At 45.5% G+C, this 17362-nt stretch overlaps 1 protein-coding gene across 1 annotated transcript in view; it reads left to right on the top strand.

Annotated features, from left to right (window-relative positions):
• MFSD4A (major facilitator superfamily domain containing 4A) overlaps positions 1–17362 on the top strand; it is a 44869-nt gene that overhangs the window by 22398 nt on the left and 5109 nt on the right. Inside the window, exons 4-8 of the mRNA XM_079979514.1 lie at positions 7683–7851; positions 9853–9968; positions 11883–12056; positions 16446–16593; positions 17292–17362. Coding sequence (XP_079835640.1) covers positions 7683–7851; positions 9853–9968; positions 11883–12056; positions 16446–16593; positions 17292–17362 — 678 coding nt within the window. The remainder of the gene's footprint in view (positions 1–7682; positions 7852–9852; positions 9969–11882; positions 12057–16445; positions 16594–17291) is intronic.

Raw genomic sequence — 17362 nt, 5'->3', positions numbered from 1 at the left:
TATGGAGCTGGTTGGATAAGGAGGACATGAATGTTCTCTGCCTAAAGATAGGCTGGTGAAAAGCTCCAGCCTGAGATTTTGCAAAATGCAACAGAAGCACTATAACCAGGTTCAGTGAAAAGTGAAAAATCTCTGGTCACAAAGGAAAGAACAGGTGAAAAATGGGCATCAACAGTCAACATACTGCATGGAATTTATTAAAATGATGTGAATTATGTAGCTTCTCTTTAGTAGCGAAACACAGGGCAGTTTACAATATATAAAACATAAAAATATGTAAGATAATGACAAACAAAAACAGTTTAGAAGGCCACTGATTGCTTAATTAGCCCATGGCCTGGTTGTAGGGGAACGTTTTTGCCTGACACCTAAAGATATGTAATGAAGGTGCCAGGTGAGTCTGCCTGGGGACAGCATCCCACAAGCAGGAAGCCACCACAGAAAAGGCCTGTTCTCATATTGCCGCCCTTTGTGGAGGAGGCACATGAAGAAGAGCCTCAGATGATGGTTGCAAGGTCCGGTTAGGCTCAAGACACAGGAACTACTCAATACCATTGCTCAGGGAAGACAATATTGCATTGGATAGCTCCTGCATCTAGCAGAGCCTTTGCACAGCAGCTTTTGAGACAGAGCAGTTGTATCTGATAAGTGGGAACTTAAAATTTCAGCAGTGGTACTCTTAAAGGTCCACAGTCATTCTTAAATTGCCCGAGTGCTGGTTTGGGGCAAGGTTTGTGTGTAAGTTCATGAACCCTCTCCCCTGGTTATAGAAACGAGCAGTTGCCGCGCTCTTAAAACAGGTCTTGGCTAAAAGGAGAACCTGCCGCCCCATGAACTCAGAGACTTTGTCATAGTTGGCACCTGAGCATGGAAACACTTGACAGCTGTGCTGAAAATGGTTACATTTTTCTTCCTGTTACACCAACCTGTTAAGTAATAGAACCTGGAGGTGAATGCAGCAGGTGACAGCAAAAAGAGCAACTGGGCTCATCTCAATGTGTTGCGTGAACAAGCAAGTCCTCCTCTGTGCTGGCTGATTATCAATTCAAGGCAAGCCTCTGGGGGTCTTTCTAAAAATGGACCCTTGTCCCAAAGGCTTTTGTTTGTTGAAGCAATGGATATGGCCATATGTTGGTAATGAAGTAATGAAGAAAACAGGGGACTTTTAAAATCTGGGGTGATAGTCCATAGAAATCTCTGTGTTTGGGGAACTCAGAAGCTTATACAGTCATACCTTGGAACTCGGACGTTTTTGCTCCTGAATGCCGCAAACCTGGAAGTGATTGTTCCAGTTTGCGAATGTTCTTTTGGAACCCAAAAGTCCACTGGGACTTCTGCGGCTTCTGATCGGCTATAGGAGCTTCCTGTAGCCAATCAGAAGCAGCAATTTGGTTTTCGAACGTTTTGGAAGTCGAACGGACTTCCGGAATGCATTCCGTTCAACTTCCAAGGTATGACTGTATTTATATCTATAACCTCACTTCTTATGGAGATATACTATATCTGGGCTATTTTCCTGAAGGCCAAACACGCTAATAAACTGGGTGCATTGTGCTGAAAAATATGCCCACATATTGGTAGAGGCACCTTGAAATGAGATCATGACTTTTTTAGAATTGGGACAGAGGGCAGGAGGTACTAAGTGAGGGTGGGGGAGCTAGTCTTCTGCTTACAGTAGATTTGTACTTTTTTATACAGTGGACGCTTGGGTTGTGAACGTGATCTGTATGGGATGCACATTCGCAACCCGCAGCGTTTGCAACCCGCGTCTGCGCAGGTTGCGATTTGGCGCTTCTGCGCATGCACAAAGCGCATTTTAGCACTTCTGCGCATGCATGACTGCCAAAACGTGGAAGTAACCTGTTCCAGTACTTCTGGGTTTCGGCGGTCTGTAACCCAAAAAAAAATGCAACCTGAAACGGCTGTAACCCAAGGTATGACTGTACTAGCAGCAAGCTTTTTCTTGAGCAAGCTTGGAGGGTGATGGGTCAAGGGATATAATGGGAGAGGACCAGTTCAGTATGAGAGTATCTGCTTTGCATGCAAAAGGTCTCAGGTTCAATCCCTGGCTTCTCCTTTCCTCTAATAGTTGTTTGATATGCAGAAATTTCTCAAATGAAGATATTCCGGAGCTGGCTGTAGGAAAAGGTTCACCTGCCAGAAGAAAAAGCTAGCCAGAAGAAAAAGCTGGCAACTGAAGTTGCATCACTCAGCCCTTGATGATCACCTGAAAACTACCCAGTTTGAGGCACCCTTAGATTTGTGTGTGTGTGTGTGTGTGTGTGTTTATCATGTCCGTGCATGGCTGAACACCACTAGTGTTTTTAAAAATTTGGTGTGTGATTTACTCCTAGCGGCAGATGTGCGACCAACAGAACCCTTGATGTTCAGAAGAGCAATGTCACCCAAGTGCGAAACTGCTAGTTTTGTTAGAGAGGCAAAGACCTACTTACTTAAATACTATTATACTTTTCAGATCAGATCAAATTAGTTGTTTGCACCAATACTTGTTATACAGCATACAGAATGTGAATTCATAATTAAGCCAACCCCCTGCATCCACAGGATAGGAAAACCACTTAGATGAGCATTCTCTGCCGCAAAGATATATGATAGGTAGAGCCACCTTTTCCGTGACCTTTTCCATCAATGCACAGGCTGGGTTTTGCTTCGCATTGTGGGCAGAGCATTTAGCCATGAAATGATTTTGCTGTTTGTTTAGGCTGGTGAGGCCTGTGCCAAGGCCTCGCATTAAACAGTGTACCAGGAGGTCTAGTATATTACCCCAAAGCAAGCATGCCGAGTTGTGAGATCCTGTAATAAAATGCCTTGGCCCTGCCTGTGTGTATCTTGGCAGATGAACCCAGCTGTGGAAGCCAAAGAAGCTCATCAGCACCACTCCGCCTCCCCTCCCCCTTTTCTTAAAGGTGAAAAACACAAGCAGATATTGAAAAGGGATCGTTGTGCCCGTGAAACACTTGGATGGACTTGGAAGAGGGATTTCACCCAAGCATAGTATTCATCTGAGTTTGTGCTACAATAAATCTGTTAAGTCTTTCAGGGGCCACAATATTATTTTATTTTCCTTTTTTTAACAAAGAAAAACAAAGAGTTGCCTGCATGGAAGCTTCACTCCCTCCAAGGGGAGGCCTAGCTCCCTGGCCCCAGATGTTTTGAGTGGGGGTTGTGCTTATTCAGGAGGGGAGAGGAAAGCACAGCACTCTGCCCATGCTCAATAACATTTGTTGCTTTTTCTTAACATTTGGATGCCTTCCTACCAAGTCTGAGCTCAACTTTGCAAGCTGCATTTTTGCACTTGGAACTTTGCAAAATAAAAATTGCATTTGCAAAGCTGATCCTTCCACCTGTGTGTTTCCAGTTTGGTTGATCTGTGGATTGTTTCTCCTCACCTGCAACATGGCTGCCCCAGCACCACTATTGCAGAAGGCAATAGTGCTCCCACTACCTGGGAGGCAGACTGCCACCTGCACATTTTCCCTTGAGTTCAGGATAGAAATTGGCTGAAGTCATGTGCTCCTTATCCTGCCATGTGGCATGACAGTTCAAATGCTGGACTAGATGTAAAGGACACCTGGGCAGTTAAGTCCAGTCAAAGGCAACTTTGGGGTTCCAGTGCTCATTATGGGGTTGTGGTGCTCATCTCGCTTCAGGCCGAGGGAGCCAGAGTCTGTCCACAGAAAGCTTTCCGGGTCATGTGACCAGCATGACTAAACTGCTTCTGGCGGAACGGAACACCGTGACAAGTGCTAGAGTGCACAGAAATGCTGTTTACCTTCCCGCTGCAGCGGTACCTATTTATCTACTTGCACTGGTGTGCTTTCGAACTGCTAGGTTGGCAGGAGCAGGGACATAGCAAAGGGAGCTCACTCCATCATACAGATTCAAAATGCCAACCTTCTGATCGACAAGCCCAAGAGGCTCAGTGGTTTAGACCACAGTGCCACCTGCATCCCAGATGACACCAATATTCAAATCTTCATTTGTTAATGAGGCTGGGGGGGGCAGGGAGATCTTGAGCCTATCAGCCAAAACTACCAAGCAGGTCTGTTGGAGGCTAAATTGAGAGGGGAAGAGAACAATGTACAGTGTTCTTGGAGGCAGGGTAGGATGGAAATGAAATAAATACATATATCACAGCCCTCTGCATTATAAAATTGCTTTGGGCATAGTTTTATGGAAAAGCAGGACCAAACAACAACTCCTGTTGACTAAATATTAATTTCTCAATAAATACATGATAAGTACACACACTCTTCTGAGAGAAGCTGTCTGTGCAGGTATGCAAGCTTTAGATCTCATTTGTTCTCATAGCTCTACCAGCAATAGCCCCAAATTTCCCTTTAAGTTTTAATTCCTGGAAAAGGAGGATATATGACAACCATAGAATGCATTCTGCAGCTTTGTTGATACTTCTGAAGTTCTGGTACAGTAAGCCAGCAACCTACGCACATTGAACGTGTGCATTTAGTTTTACGTGCGTGGCAAAAAGAAATTTAAAAGGGTTGGGGTTCCAGGGGAAATGACGTTGGCAATCAGAGCTGCCATTGCACCCAATGAATTTTGACTCTACATGATTTTGGCTTTAGGCACGATTCACAGAATGTAACATTTGGGTAAGTTGCAGGCTTACTGTAATTGTGGATCAGGATCAAAGTTCTGAGTGGGGTTTTCAGCGTCCTGACTATTGGCTGATAGTGGGAACTTTCCAGGGATGTGTGCAGAGACTTTCACCCCAAGGAATTCTGGCAGTTGCAGCTTCAGGGCTCAGAATGTGGCTTGCACGGGCAAAAGTTGTGCTAGGTGCCACCTGCAAAATGAACCATGCAGAGCTAGCAGACAGTAGTGCTGAAGGTTCCATTGGGGTCACTTTTCCCCCCTAAGAGCAGCATCCCATATTTCAGCATAGGCAATATGGCTCGTACTCCCAGTAGTGTTTGCTGCTCTATAGGCAGAAAAGGAGCTTGGGCCTACAACAGATTAGCAGACATTGGAGGTGCATCACAAGCTACTGAATGCTACCTTTAAAAATTATCATTTCAGCTGTACTGCACCAGCACTTAAACCAGAAGCAGGAGACCGTTGTGCATGTAGGGTTTGTGTGTGTGTGATATCCGTAGACTGTAATATCTGAAGGCTGTGCCGCATGTGTTCTCTCTAATTTGGCTTTGTTTATTTTTAGAGGAGCTAGCAGAAGAAAAGCTGTAGCAAAGATTCTAATTAACATTTTCTTGCTTTTGAACTGGACTAACATGCTGACCCAGTTAAGCAAATCATGGCAATTCCGGGATAATCTTCCAACCTTTGCCCACAAAGGTGACACTCTAGATGAGATTCCTCTTCACATATTTAATTCTCTGTGTTCATTAAAATCCAAGCCTTCCATTTGTCTTGAGTTTTCCATTCTTGGGAGCCTGAGATTGATTCTGGAGCATTGTGACGGCTTGTGTGCAATTCAGAGACCAAATCTTATTTATATCCCACAGGGATCCCATAAGAAGATTAATACGGATATTTTGTATGCTACTTTAATGTTTGGTAGTGCTTTTCCCCAGCCAGAACTCACCTTTGCAGCATTTGCAAACAAGGTCACTATTGCCATTTCACAGAGGGCAAAGTAAAGGCTGAGACAGTAGGGGAAATACAGGATACCGGCCTTATACATGTCTAGCCTGCTGTTCTCCCAAAGGGCAGCGTGAGGTCTGTTTATTCTGCTCTGATTTTCATGGCCATTAACGCAAACTGCTCCTGACCTCCGGAAGGATTCTAACTATTAGGGGAAAACGTTTTTCTTCCATGGGACCGAACTGGCTGTTCTTGTTCCTATTGTTCTGTGAACAATGGAGGGCTCTTAAATGAATTCAGCTGAGGAGGGGGAATCAAGAGGGAGAAAATGCTCCATACATTGAAAGAATACCTCCAGCCAACAAAAACCAGGAAATGTGCACTTGCAGCTCCTGCTCATTCACAGAGGAGAGCAAAAACAATATATGTGAAGACAGCTGTTAATGACAGACGACCTGGCTTCTGCCATCAGTCTGGTGGGGAGAGGAGGAAAATGGCTTCATTTATTCCTCTCATACCCCATCACCATCCCACACATGAAAGAATACACCCCAGTAGATGTTAACTAAAAGTAATGTGAAAGCACTGTGACATTTCAGAGTTTTAAATTCATATTTTCTGTTTTGGTACCGCAGAGGAACAGCAGAGGGCGCTGCTTCTGTGTACCTGAACACAGAATTACACAGCGGTCTCTACAGTAAAGCAGGACTGAATTGTCCCATGTGAAAGCTTAGGCAACGCCTGTTCAGATTTGTGGGGAGAGAGGCGAGGTGACACCGTGGCTTGTAAGCCCCTCCTTTCCAAATGTGTAGCTTCTCAAGGCAGTTTGGGCTGGATACAAACGCTGTGGGCATCTATGCTGCTCGCCTACCATCTGCTGGCAGAGCAAGAAATGGCACTGCATTCTGGACATCAATATATCAGCTGAAAACGGGTGTGTTCTTTATAACTCACAGGGAAAGTTAGGTTTTAAAAAAGGGAATGAGCCATTTAGTGGTGGTGAGCTGCAGAAGGATTTCTTTCCAGAAGATGTCTGAAATGTTATGTTCTAGGTTAAGTTTTTTGCAGCTTGGCTTGCTGGGATTCCCAGTATACCAGGGCAGGGCTGAGGAACCTCTTTCTTTCTTTCTTTCTTTCTTTCTTTCTTTCTTTCTTTCTCTCTCTCTCTCTCTCTCTCTCTCTCTCTCCTTGTGCAGTGGGTGGGCGGTGTTATTGTTACAAAACTGTTGATTTTAAAGATTTATAGCCCACATTTCATCAATTCAGCTACAAGCAACGTTGCTGGACTCGCAGCTCCACTGTGAAACAGAGTGCCAGACTTGGACCTGGGAGGCCTGGGTTCAAATCCCTGCTCAGCCATGAAACTCACTGGATAGCCTTGGGCCAGTCACTGCCTCTCAGCCTCGCCTACCTCACAAGATTGTCGTGAGGATAAAATGGGGAGAGGAGAGCTATGTACATCACCTTGAGCCTCCTTGGAGGGAAAAAGTGATATCTAAACGCGGGTGGTGCTGTGGGTTAAACAACAGAGCCTAGGATTTGCTGATCAGAAGGTCGGCGGTTCGAATCCCCGCGACGGGGTGAGCTCCCGTTCCTCGGTCCCAGCTCCTGGCAACCTAGCAGTTTGAAAGCATGAAGTGCAAGTAGATAAATAGGCGGGAAGGTAAACGGCATTTCCGTGCGCTGCTCTGGTTCACCAGAAGCAGCTTAGTCATGCTGGCCATGTGACCCAGAAGCTTTACGCCGGCTCCCTTGGCCAGTAAAGCGAGATGAGCGCCGCAACCCCAGAGTCGGTCACGACTGGACTTAACAGGGGTCCCTTTACCCTTTACCTTTAAATACAACAGATAAATAACTCCAATCATTCCTGACCATTGGCCATGCCAGCTGGGACTGGCGGGAGCTCAGTGGCATTTGGAGGTGCAAAGGTTTACAAGCTCTAGCTTTGAAGATGTGCCCTGAATAAATAAATAAAAATCTGAGCCGACAGCAGCCCCCTCCCGTGGAGAAGGGCAGATATCAACCCTAGGGGTTGGAAATTGTTATAAGACACACACCGTGCGCCCGGCTGACTTTTCTTTTTGCCTGTTGTTCTGCAGCTCCCAGTCCCCTTTGCAGTCTTCCTGCTGCTCTACAAGGAGAGGCTGGTGCCTTGGTGTCAAAGTGGCAGCCCCCCACTACTGCCTGCGGATGAGCTGGCACTGGAAACGCGGATAGCCGACCGGGATGACTCTTCCACCTCCTCGCCAAGAACTCAGCCAGAAATAGGTGAGAGCTGCCAATCCGGGCTGTGCATGCAGAGCCCATTGCCATGGTATCAGAGCCTTCTTCTCTCCACAGGTTCTACCGAGAGGGTGTGTTGTTTTGCTGTGGGAAAGGGATGAAGCAAAGCACAGAGTGAAATATTCTGCATTAAGCTTCCCATGTTTTTCCTTGTCTGTGGCTACTGCCTTGATGGCTGTGTTCTACCTCCTCCGACAGAGACAGTGTGCTTCTGGCCGGAAACTGCAAGAGAGCAAAGGGCTGTCAAGCTCAGGGCCTACTTCTGAGCTTGCCATGGGCATCTGGGTGGCCACTGAGACAGCGGCGTAGCAAACCCCTGAGTACTAGGCTAGAACCCTATTTGTGCTATCAGCTACATAGTTTTGGTTATGTTCCCAGAACACATATAAAACTAAGGAAGCCAAATCAGTCCAAATAGGTTGAATCCTATCGATCCTAGAATATCGTACATTATTTGTCCTTGGCTTCTGTTTAGTATTAGCTCTGTAGGCAATGAATTGAAATTCCTGGGGGCAGGTTTCTCTGCTGGCGTTTACCCAGGACTAAGCTATACAGCTGCAAATAAAACGTTTTAAATCTGTTTTAAGTTCAATATAAAATGTGACACTAGATGGCAATCGTGAGCCTTATAGAAAATTCAATGTATTTTTAAAAACGCTTTTTAAAAAAAGCATTTTCAGAATGATTTTTATATGTTTGTAGATTCCACCCCAGTTTGAAGCAGAGAAGGAATGTCAGTGTGATTGCAAAAGCTTCTCACCTGTCCTGCATTTAATACCAGCCTTTGTTCTGGTCCATGTTAAGGCCTTTGCCAAATTGGGAATGATCTTTTATGCCCACTCTAGCCTCCTAGCAAGGAAGGTGTTTCCTTCTGGGCCAAGGCATCTGTTTCCCTGCATTGCGATAACTCCCATGAGCAAAAGGGAAGCAATTATCTCACACACAGAGTGGTTTGAAGACGAAAAGCAGCCTGTCTTTCTACCAGGAAGGTTATTACTGGAACTCTGAAAGAAGCAACTTCTGTGCACCTTCTAAAAATGTCTCATTTATTTATTTGGTGGCTTTTGCTGTGGTGTGTAGCAGCTTACAGATGCATTTGCCCATATGCATCAAGAATGCCAGGTGTTGCATATTTCTGTCGTTTTCTATGCACACACACTGCGATGCATTTATATACATGCAAACATTTCTGGCTGCTCTTAACCCCACAAGCCATGCAGCAGTGAGATGGAACACATTATTATTATTATTATTATTATTATTATTATTATTATTTATTAAATTTGTATACTGCCCTTCATCTGAATATCACAGGACATTTTACAACGTAAAGAAAATGAAAACACAAAATACATAATAAAAGCAAAAGCAAAATAAACCAATAGACCATCTCCCACAGACACATTTTTAAAGGCCATAGAATATTAATGCCCATTCCACTTTGGTGCATGTAGAAAACCAGTAAAATGGTGGTATCTGCCTTGGGGCCTCACCTCCCATAGTGCCAGCTGCATCAGACCAGAGGTCCATCTAGTCAAATTATGGGCAGCCTTTATCCTGCCAAGGACTGCATTCCTTCAGAAGTAACCTGTCAGAATAGAAGAAGACATCTTTACCCTGGTATGGCTCCCTTTATCACATACACAGCCCAACAAGACAACGACAAGAATCCACCAACAGCATATGAATCAATATGGCTAACCTGATCCAAAAACACCCACTCACCCCACTCACACATGAAAACAAAGTTCACCACAGCCAATCACAAACGAACAACCACACCCTAGGCCAGCCCCAACCTCTCTCACCACCAAAGGAACACAAGCGAATACTAAAGAGAACCTGCACAAGCGACGCTGACACAAAACCCCACACATACATTAAGCAGAATAGAAACATTGCAAATATTTGCTGCAGAGAGAGAGAGACCGTTTGGGTACCCAAGAAGCTTCACTACTCTTGTGTGCTGTTGTTTTCTCTACCCAGGGCATGAGGACCTCTTCGGATGCTGCCAAAGCAAGAACTTCATAGGAGCTCCTTGCTCTTACTTTGCTGTCCATGTGATGGGTGCCCTTCTCCTCTTTATGACCGATGGGATCCTGGTAAGAGCAACAATTGAGGAGTCAGTGTCAGACCTACCCAATTTGCACTACTGGGGCACCCCAGATTCCCTAGAATGGGCTGAACAAGTGCTTTCAAGACTGTCTTTTACTTGATCTGTGTAGCTTGGCTTGAGTGCTCATGGAGAGCTTTCAGCTAAAAACTTGTCTCCCTCCACCCAGCAGGTACTGCCTGCTGGTTCACTCTTAGTAGCATTGCTTTAGTTCAAAGCTCATGGTCTTTCCTGCCTTCTTTTGATTTAATCTCACCTAAGAGTATGAGGAATTGGCCCTTTGTTTAATTGGCCTGTTCGCCCAAGATTGGCACTGCAGTTGCTCTCTTACACTATATGTTGAATTCTCACCCACTTAAAGTTGAGGACCACCCCACCACCACACACACCTTTTACAATTTTATCCTGTAAGCCTTTCATGGCCTGAGAGTGTTAAATATGGTGAACTACAGCAGGCAGCCACTCTTAAAACCACAAGAAACAAGGCCCAGAGAATTGTAACTACTATTGGCTGATCTCAAATGTCCCTTCGTTGGGCAGGTTGGTGGAGTGAGTGCTTTTCTGGTCAACTACAAGCACTCATTATCCATTTCAGTCTGGATTCTGACTTTGATTTGGAACCGAAACTGCCAGGGTTGCCCTGATAAACGACTTCTGCTAGGAGAGGGTGGGGGGGAATGCAATGTAATTCTGTTGATTCTACTAAATCTCTCGGCAGTGCTCAACACCATTGGCCATGGTTTCCTTCTGGAAAGGGTTTCTGACTTGGGGATTGGGGACGGATGTTCCACTCCTACCTGGAGGGCCCATTCTGGAAGGCAGAGTTGCAAGACTTCTGGCCCACGGCATTTTGGGGCAGAGGTCCCTCAGGGATCCATTCTGTCCCCCCCCCCCCAATATGCTACAGCATTTTTATGAAGGCATTTGAATGGAGTTGAATGGAGTCCTCCACCTCTGTCTCTTCCAGCTGAATTGGAAGAAGCGTTTATCTGGGGTTTGGAAGCACTAATTGACACTCATTCCTGATAACACAGAGGTGTGCTGTGTGGGTCAGCAGTTTGTCTGCCCAGGGAGGTGGTGTTCAACCAACTTTGCTGAGGATTGTACTCTCTGTGAAGGATAAGGTGCCAGTGTGGGAGTGCTGTTAGATTCATCTTTATCTCTTGGGCCTCCAGGATCATGAGTTCCTTCTGTTGGTTGTGGCTAATCCACCAACTGCAGTCCTTCCTGAGTAGATACAATCTTGACCGTTGTCCATGCCCTGGTAACTATGAGGGTTGCATGGGGCTGCCTTTGAAAACTGTTCAGAAATTGCAGCTAGCCCAGCACACTAACTTCGTTTCCTAACATGGACTGAGTGAAGAGCTCACATCTGGCTGCACTGAAACACCATCCTTGACTTCCAATGAGATTTAAGGTGCTGGTCTTAACTCTCAAAGCCCTTCATGGCTTAGGACTCAAATATTTTGTGGGATTGCCTTGTCCCATCTCAATCTGCTCATTCGCCAACATCCCCATCACAGGCCCCTGCTGTCTGAAGTGTGGTGCGTGGTTACTGCACAGATGGAGGGCCTTTTCTGTGGTGGCTCCTCATCCTTGGAATGCCCTTTTCAAGGAAGCCCACCCGGAGACCTCTTGACTAGAACTTAGGTGCCAGGCAAAAGCATTTCTGTTTTCTCCAGGCTTTTCAGAACTGCTAAGGCAAGTAAAATAAATTTAAATGCACTATTGTGATTTCAGTTTGTTTTAATTTTGTATATTGGTTTGCATGTGTTAGTAAACCAATTATTTTACATTATGCTTTTTCATTTCTTACTGCTGTGTGTGTGTCCTGGGAATATAGATCTATATTGGAGGTTTGTGTGATATATAGATTATGTAAGTAATCTGATCTCTCCTGCAGGGCGAGTATTCTGGGTTTGTGTACAGCTACGCTGTGGAGGAACCACTCTCCGTGGGACACAAGGTGGCTGGTTACTTGCCCAGCCTCTTCTGGGGATTCATCACTCTGGGCCGGCTCATCTCCATCCCTGTGTCCTACAGAATGAAGCCAGCAACTATGGTTTTCATCAATGTGGTATGGCGATATCTTCTTCTTCTCCCTCTCTTCCAAGGTAGCAGAGAGGCTTATTCTGGCTATGGCATGTCTGGCAGACCAGTAACATGGATATAACCAGCGATTGGCACCCTCATTTGGAAGCAAGAGCGTAGTATTCTTGCAGCTGAGAGCAATGCAAGCAAATTGGTTAGAGCAGGAATGGGAAACCTGTGGCCCTTCAGACATCATTGGCCTCCAGCTCCAAGCAGCCCCAAGCAGCTGAACAACCTCTGGGTGGCCCCAGGCTCCCTACTCCTGGGACATTTCATTCAGAGAACCCTGGAAGTTGTGCTGAGGGGGGGGCGACTGGAGATCTCTAGCAAAGCAGTCTCCTTATCCTTGCATGCCTTCCAATTCCAGGGTTTCTTTTTTTTTTTTTTAAATAATATTTATTGAAAATTTCCAAATATGACAAGAAAAAGAAAAAGAAAAAACAAAACATTCACTTTACCTTCTTTTCATTAACATCCTTCCAGGACTTCCCCACCCCACCCCCTCTTGTATTCCAATTCCTTCAAATAAATTCAGCAAGTTCTTACCCCAAATTTTAAACTTATTATCATTAACCCAAAGTTAAGGACATTTTTTTAACCCCTAGAATCGACCCCTTTTCCCTTCCACGAGTTCCCCTCTTTAATATACAGAACAGAATAAAATAAAAAATAAAAAACAATGTATAATTTTACACCCTTTGGATTCCAAATTTCCCTCCCCCCTTTCCCGGTTGCGTTCCCCAATGTCCATCAAAATCTGCTGTCGTCCTGGAGATCCCACGTCTAGGCCCAAATCCCTCACAGCTGCACTTTGCCGTCTTTTTGGTAGTCTTTGCCTTCTTTTTAGTTGTCTTTAATTTCGAACATCCAATCTTGGAAGAACTCTGTCTCGAAGAGGTCCATTTTTTCCATCCAGATCTCTATATTTAGGAGTAAAACTCCCAATTTTTATTTCTTTAAGCCTTTTCACTCTGGATGTCCCAAATGTTCCCACTTCCAGCTTTGTCCAATTCTTGTTATTCTCTTTCCTCACTTTCCTCTGGTTTCACTGCAAAAATGTTCTAATTCCAAAAGCTTCTAATTCTTCTACAGAGGCTTTTTTATTCAGGAACAAAACCTTACGTCAAGTCCCTTCCATTCTTCAATAGATAAATCTATTGTCTCCTTTAGTGTAGAGACCTCTGTAGACAAAATAGTGTTCCATTTCTGCAGTTTTCCCAGGAGATAAGAAGTCCTATTCAATTCTATGCATACAACAATACTTGTAGTGTCCCAAAGCCCCTCTAGAGGGATTGTGGTAACTCAGTTTCCTTCCAGATCACACCCAACAGTCAAAATAACTTGTTATCCCTTGTTTTTAACAAATTATATCCAAATTGTAACAAATGTAACCGGCAAAGTCCTCGTAACAAAGATCTCTTTTTATTCTTCAACTTTGACAGTTCCTTTGACAGCTGTCAAAGCTTCTATTTCTCCTCGCCAGGCGCTCTCACGGATCGCTCCCGGTTCCCGGGGGGGGGTTACGTTTAGCTCACACGTTCCACTTTTCTCCTCCAGCACAGTCTTATAATTTTCCATCGTGAAATTAATAACTTTTATCAATATAAAGTAGCTCTCGATCTTAGTTGTCAAATCCTTTGCTTTAAATCCTCTACAACAGGGGGGAGACGGACTTCCTTTTTGCACCTCCCCCGCTCGTTCCGAATTTTTTTTTAAAAAAAATTCCTTCCTTTTAAATCCGATTTTCCCAATTACTCACGGGTTGTTCTTTTTAGTCCAAATTTTCAATGGAAGAAGTCAGCGCTCTCCGTCGAATGGCATGCGGCTTCGCTCGGCAGGGGAAGTGGAGGACTCATAGCACCACACCACCCCCCGTCCCCCGCAGCCTTTAAAAAGGCTCTTTCGCGGGTCGGGGGGCGCAAACGGTGCCCGCCGAGTCACCATGTCCATGGGTTTCAGCGCCCATGGTTTTTGAGGGTCCCCGCATCGCCGGCGCGGTAGGACCCAGCCCCTGCCGGGCAGGCTCCCTCCGGAGCTCGGAGGGAGTCCGCCATTTGGCGATGGCACCAACCCGGAAGTTCCCCAATTCCAGGGTTTCTTGAGGGAATTGTTATTAGGGTCAGACGATATCTCAATATACTGTCTTATATCGATATTAAGAGCAGTTTGTGATAACGGGGTTTTTTTTAAAAAAAATTACCTGGCAATACAGTTGTACCTCATGTTACGTTTGCTTCATGTTACGTTTTTTCAGATTGCGCCCCGCAGCAACCTGGAAGTACCAGAAAGGGTTACTTCCGGGTTTCACCACTCACGCATGCACACAAGCGCCAAATCGCGCTGCGCACCTGCGCAGATATGGTGTTTCACGTTGCGGGCCTTTCATGTTGCAAACGGGCCTCCGGAATGGATCCCGTTCGCAAGCAGAGGTACCACTGTATACCGTGAATCGTGTGTGCGTGCTTGTGTGCCATAGTCAAAAACATGATACAGTGGTACCTCGGGATGCGAACGGGATCCGTTCCAGAGCCCTGTTCGCATCCTGAATAGAACGTAAGATGCGACTGTGCGTCTGCAGGTCACGTTTTGCCACTTCCATGCATGTGTCTGCACATGCGCAAGCGGCGAAACCCGGAAGTAACGCACTCCATTACTCCATTACTATCGCAGAGTGCAATCCTAAAATACTTATCCTGAAGCATATTTATCCCGAGGTATGACTGTATTGTAAAAATTGGGAAGCTGGTGCTGCTTCCTGTCCTGTGCAGCCGTTGCTATTGCTAACTCTGCCTTAGCTACATTTCTGTGCGTCCTGTAGCGGCGGCAGCAAGCTGACGCAAAAATTTCTCTTTGAGAAATTCTGTGTGCACTGCAGGGTAACTCTCTGCCATCTCCCCTGCCTGCCTCCCTCCTCAGCGCTCTGTCTCCCGAGCAGGTGGAGCTTGACAGCCTCCAAGTGGGAACTTCCTCCCTCAGAGACCCCAGGCTCTTGTTGAAAGGCAGGCACCAGGCTGGTAGGTGGCTTAGGTAGAAGCATGGCTTCTGGAACCAAGCCCCTTCTCTCCTCCTGTTCTCACGTAAAAATATAAACTGGGGTAAAAAGAAGAAGAAAAAGAAAAACACACTGCTCTAGCATAAAAGCCGATTCCCACTTTCCCCTGTTGTGTTTGTGGGTATGCGATTGTCTGTGTGTATGTCTCTCCCCCTCCTCCATGTTTGTATTTGTGTGTTTTGTGCAGCACTACACTTAAAAAATTTTTTAATTAAACCAGCCTCTCTCTGCTGGCAGGGAGCAGGTCGTCTTAACTTTACTATAAAGTATTTATCTCCCCCGCCCTGCCCCCCGCTTCCCCTGTCCCAAGCAAGCTGCAGAGAAACTGCAACCACCAGCAAACACGTTTATTATGCCTTAATCTTATATTAGGCAGGAATCGATTTATGCCACAGTAACTGTGTATGCTCTTACCCATGTTCACCCCTGAATTCCACGGGGCTTACTCCCTGACCCTGACAAGCGTGTATAAAAATGCAGCCTAAATTGGTTAGTCTCAAAGGCCCTAACTATGTAGGACTGTCAGCAAGGGAAGTAATAAGCTTCTAGTCCTTAAGGAAAAGAGCATCTGCCCCCCCCCCCAACTTCTTGTCTTTTGCATCTTATTTTCAAGAGTGTGGAGTAAGGTGGGAGGATATTATGTGGACTAGGACCTTGGAGACATAAATGAAGCTCACTGGGTGGCCCTGAGCCTAACCCACCTCAACAGATTGTTGTGAGGATAAAATGCAGAGAAAGTAAAGCATTAATGCCACCTTGAGCTCACTGGAGGGAAGGTAGAATGTATTATACACACACACACACACACACACACACACAAATAAATAAGGAGTACAGCCAGCAGTGCAGACACGCAGAGTAGAAGCAATTTGCTGTGTCCTGGGTTAGTGAAATGAGCCTGCTCTTTGCTCCCGCTGTGATGTCTGCTGGGGACATCAGATACACTAGTTGAGCTTGGTGGCCATATCTGTAAAATCAAAGGGGGGGTTTCGATGTGCTGCACTAGTAGCATCAAGTGGTGATTTTCATGCATGAAATGGTTCAGATCAGCCGCCTTCTGCTAAAGCTCTCTTATCTCAGACACACAACGTGTGTCTTTTCTGAAGCATTTTCCATGTTCAGCTGGGCATTATCGGGAGACAAGATACCAAATGATGCCCACGTGTTTGTGAATCTCTCCAGAGGCAAGGCTCATACAGTCAGGGGTGTGTGTGTGTCCCGGTGGCAGTGGTGGTTACTCAAGTCTTTTTAGCTGAGCGCAAAAAAAATCTTACTCCATATTTAATTTTATTTTTTTTCTCCATTCCTTTTATGTCATTGCAGCTTGGAGTGCTTGTAACATTCTTCCTGCTCCTGATCTTTTCCTACAGCGTTGTCTTTTTGTTTGTGGGGACTGCCTCCCTGGGCCTGTTCCTCAGCAGCACTTTCCCTAGTGTCCTGGCCTACACTGAAGACATCCTCCAGTACAAAGGTAAACCAGGTCTCTCCTTGTTCTTTCTTTCTACCAAGAAAGAATAGCTTCAACAACCACAATAAAAGCAGAGCCCTTTAAATGAGGGCCATGCTTTTAACTTTCCAATAAAAGGTAATCCCTGGTTTGTTTTTATTTTTTGTCACAAGCTAAGCAAACAACCAAATCCTCTGCTTATTTAACTGTAGGCAGTCTGTAAGATGCTGCTGGACTACAACTCCCATCAGTCCTGACCATTGGTCTTACTTGCTGGGACTCATGGGACTTGTAGTCCAACAGCATCTGGAAGGCAACAGGATGACGACCATTGTCCTGTTATGTTCACTGGAGCTTACTGCCGGGGGAATGTGCAAGGACGACTGCTTTCAGCACTTGGTTTATCATAAAAGAGCAACGTTCATGTATCTTACTCGCTCGCATAGGAAAGCCTTTGTCCTTTCCGTCGGCATAGCATTTGTACCACCGACTTCTGCCATTTACATTTGGGTGCCCTCTTCTGTTTCATATTTTATCACACCCCCGGAGGGGAAATATGTGTATATTTAAAAGCATTTCTATACCACACAACATTTCAAAAATCTCCAAGAAACCTTTGTATCTTGCTCTTAAAGATGGGACATGTGCATCTTGCTGCATCTGTTCAGTCTCCTTTATCTGCTTCTTGCAAAAGGTGTAACATGGTGCCACTTTCATTCCAGGCTGTGCCACTACTGTGCTGGTGACAGGAGCAGGTATTGGAGAGATGGTTCTGCAGTTGCTGGTGGGGTCG

This window comes from Podarcis cretensis (genome assembly GCF_951804945.1).
Source record: "Podarcis cretensis genome assembly, chromosome: 6".
Taxonomy (NCBI): Eukaryota; Metazoa; Chordata; class Lepidosauria; order Squamata; family Lacertidae; genus Podarcis; species Podarcis cretensis.
The sequence above is the reverse complement of the archived record's forward strand: the minus strand, read 5'-3'. Positions and strand labels throughout refer to the sequence as shown.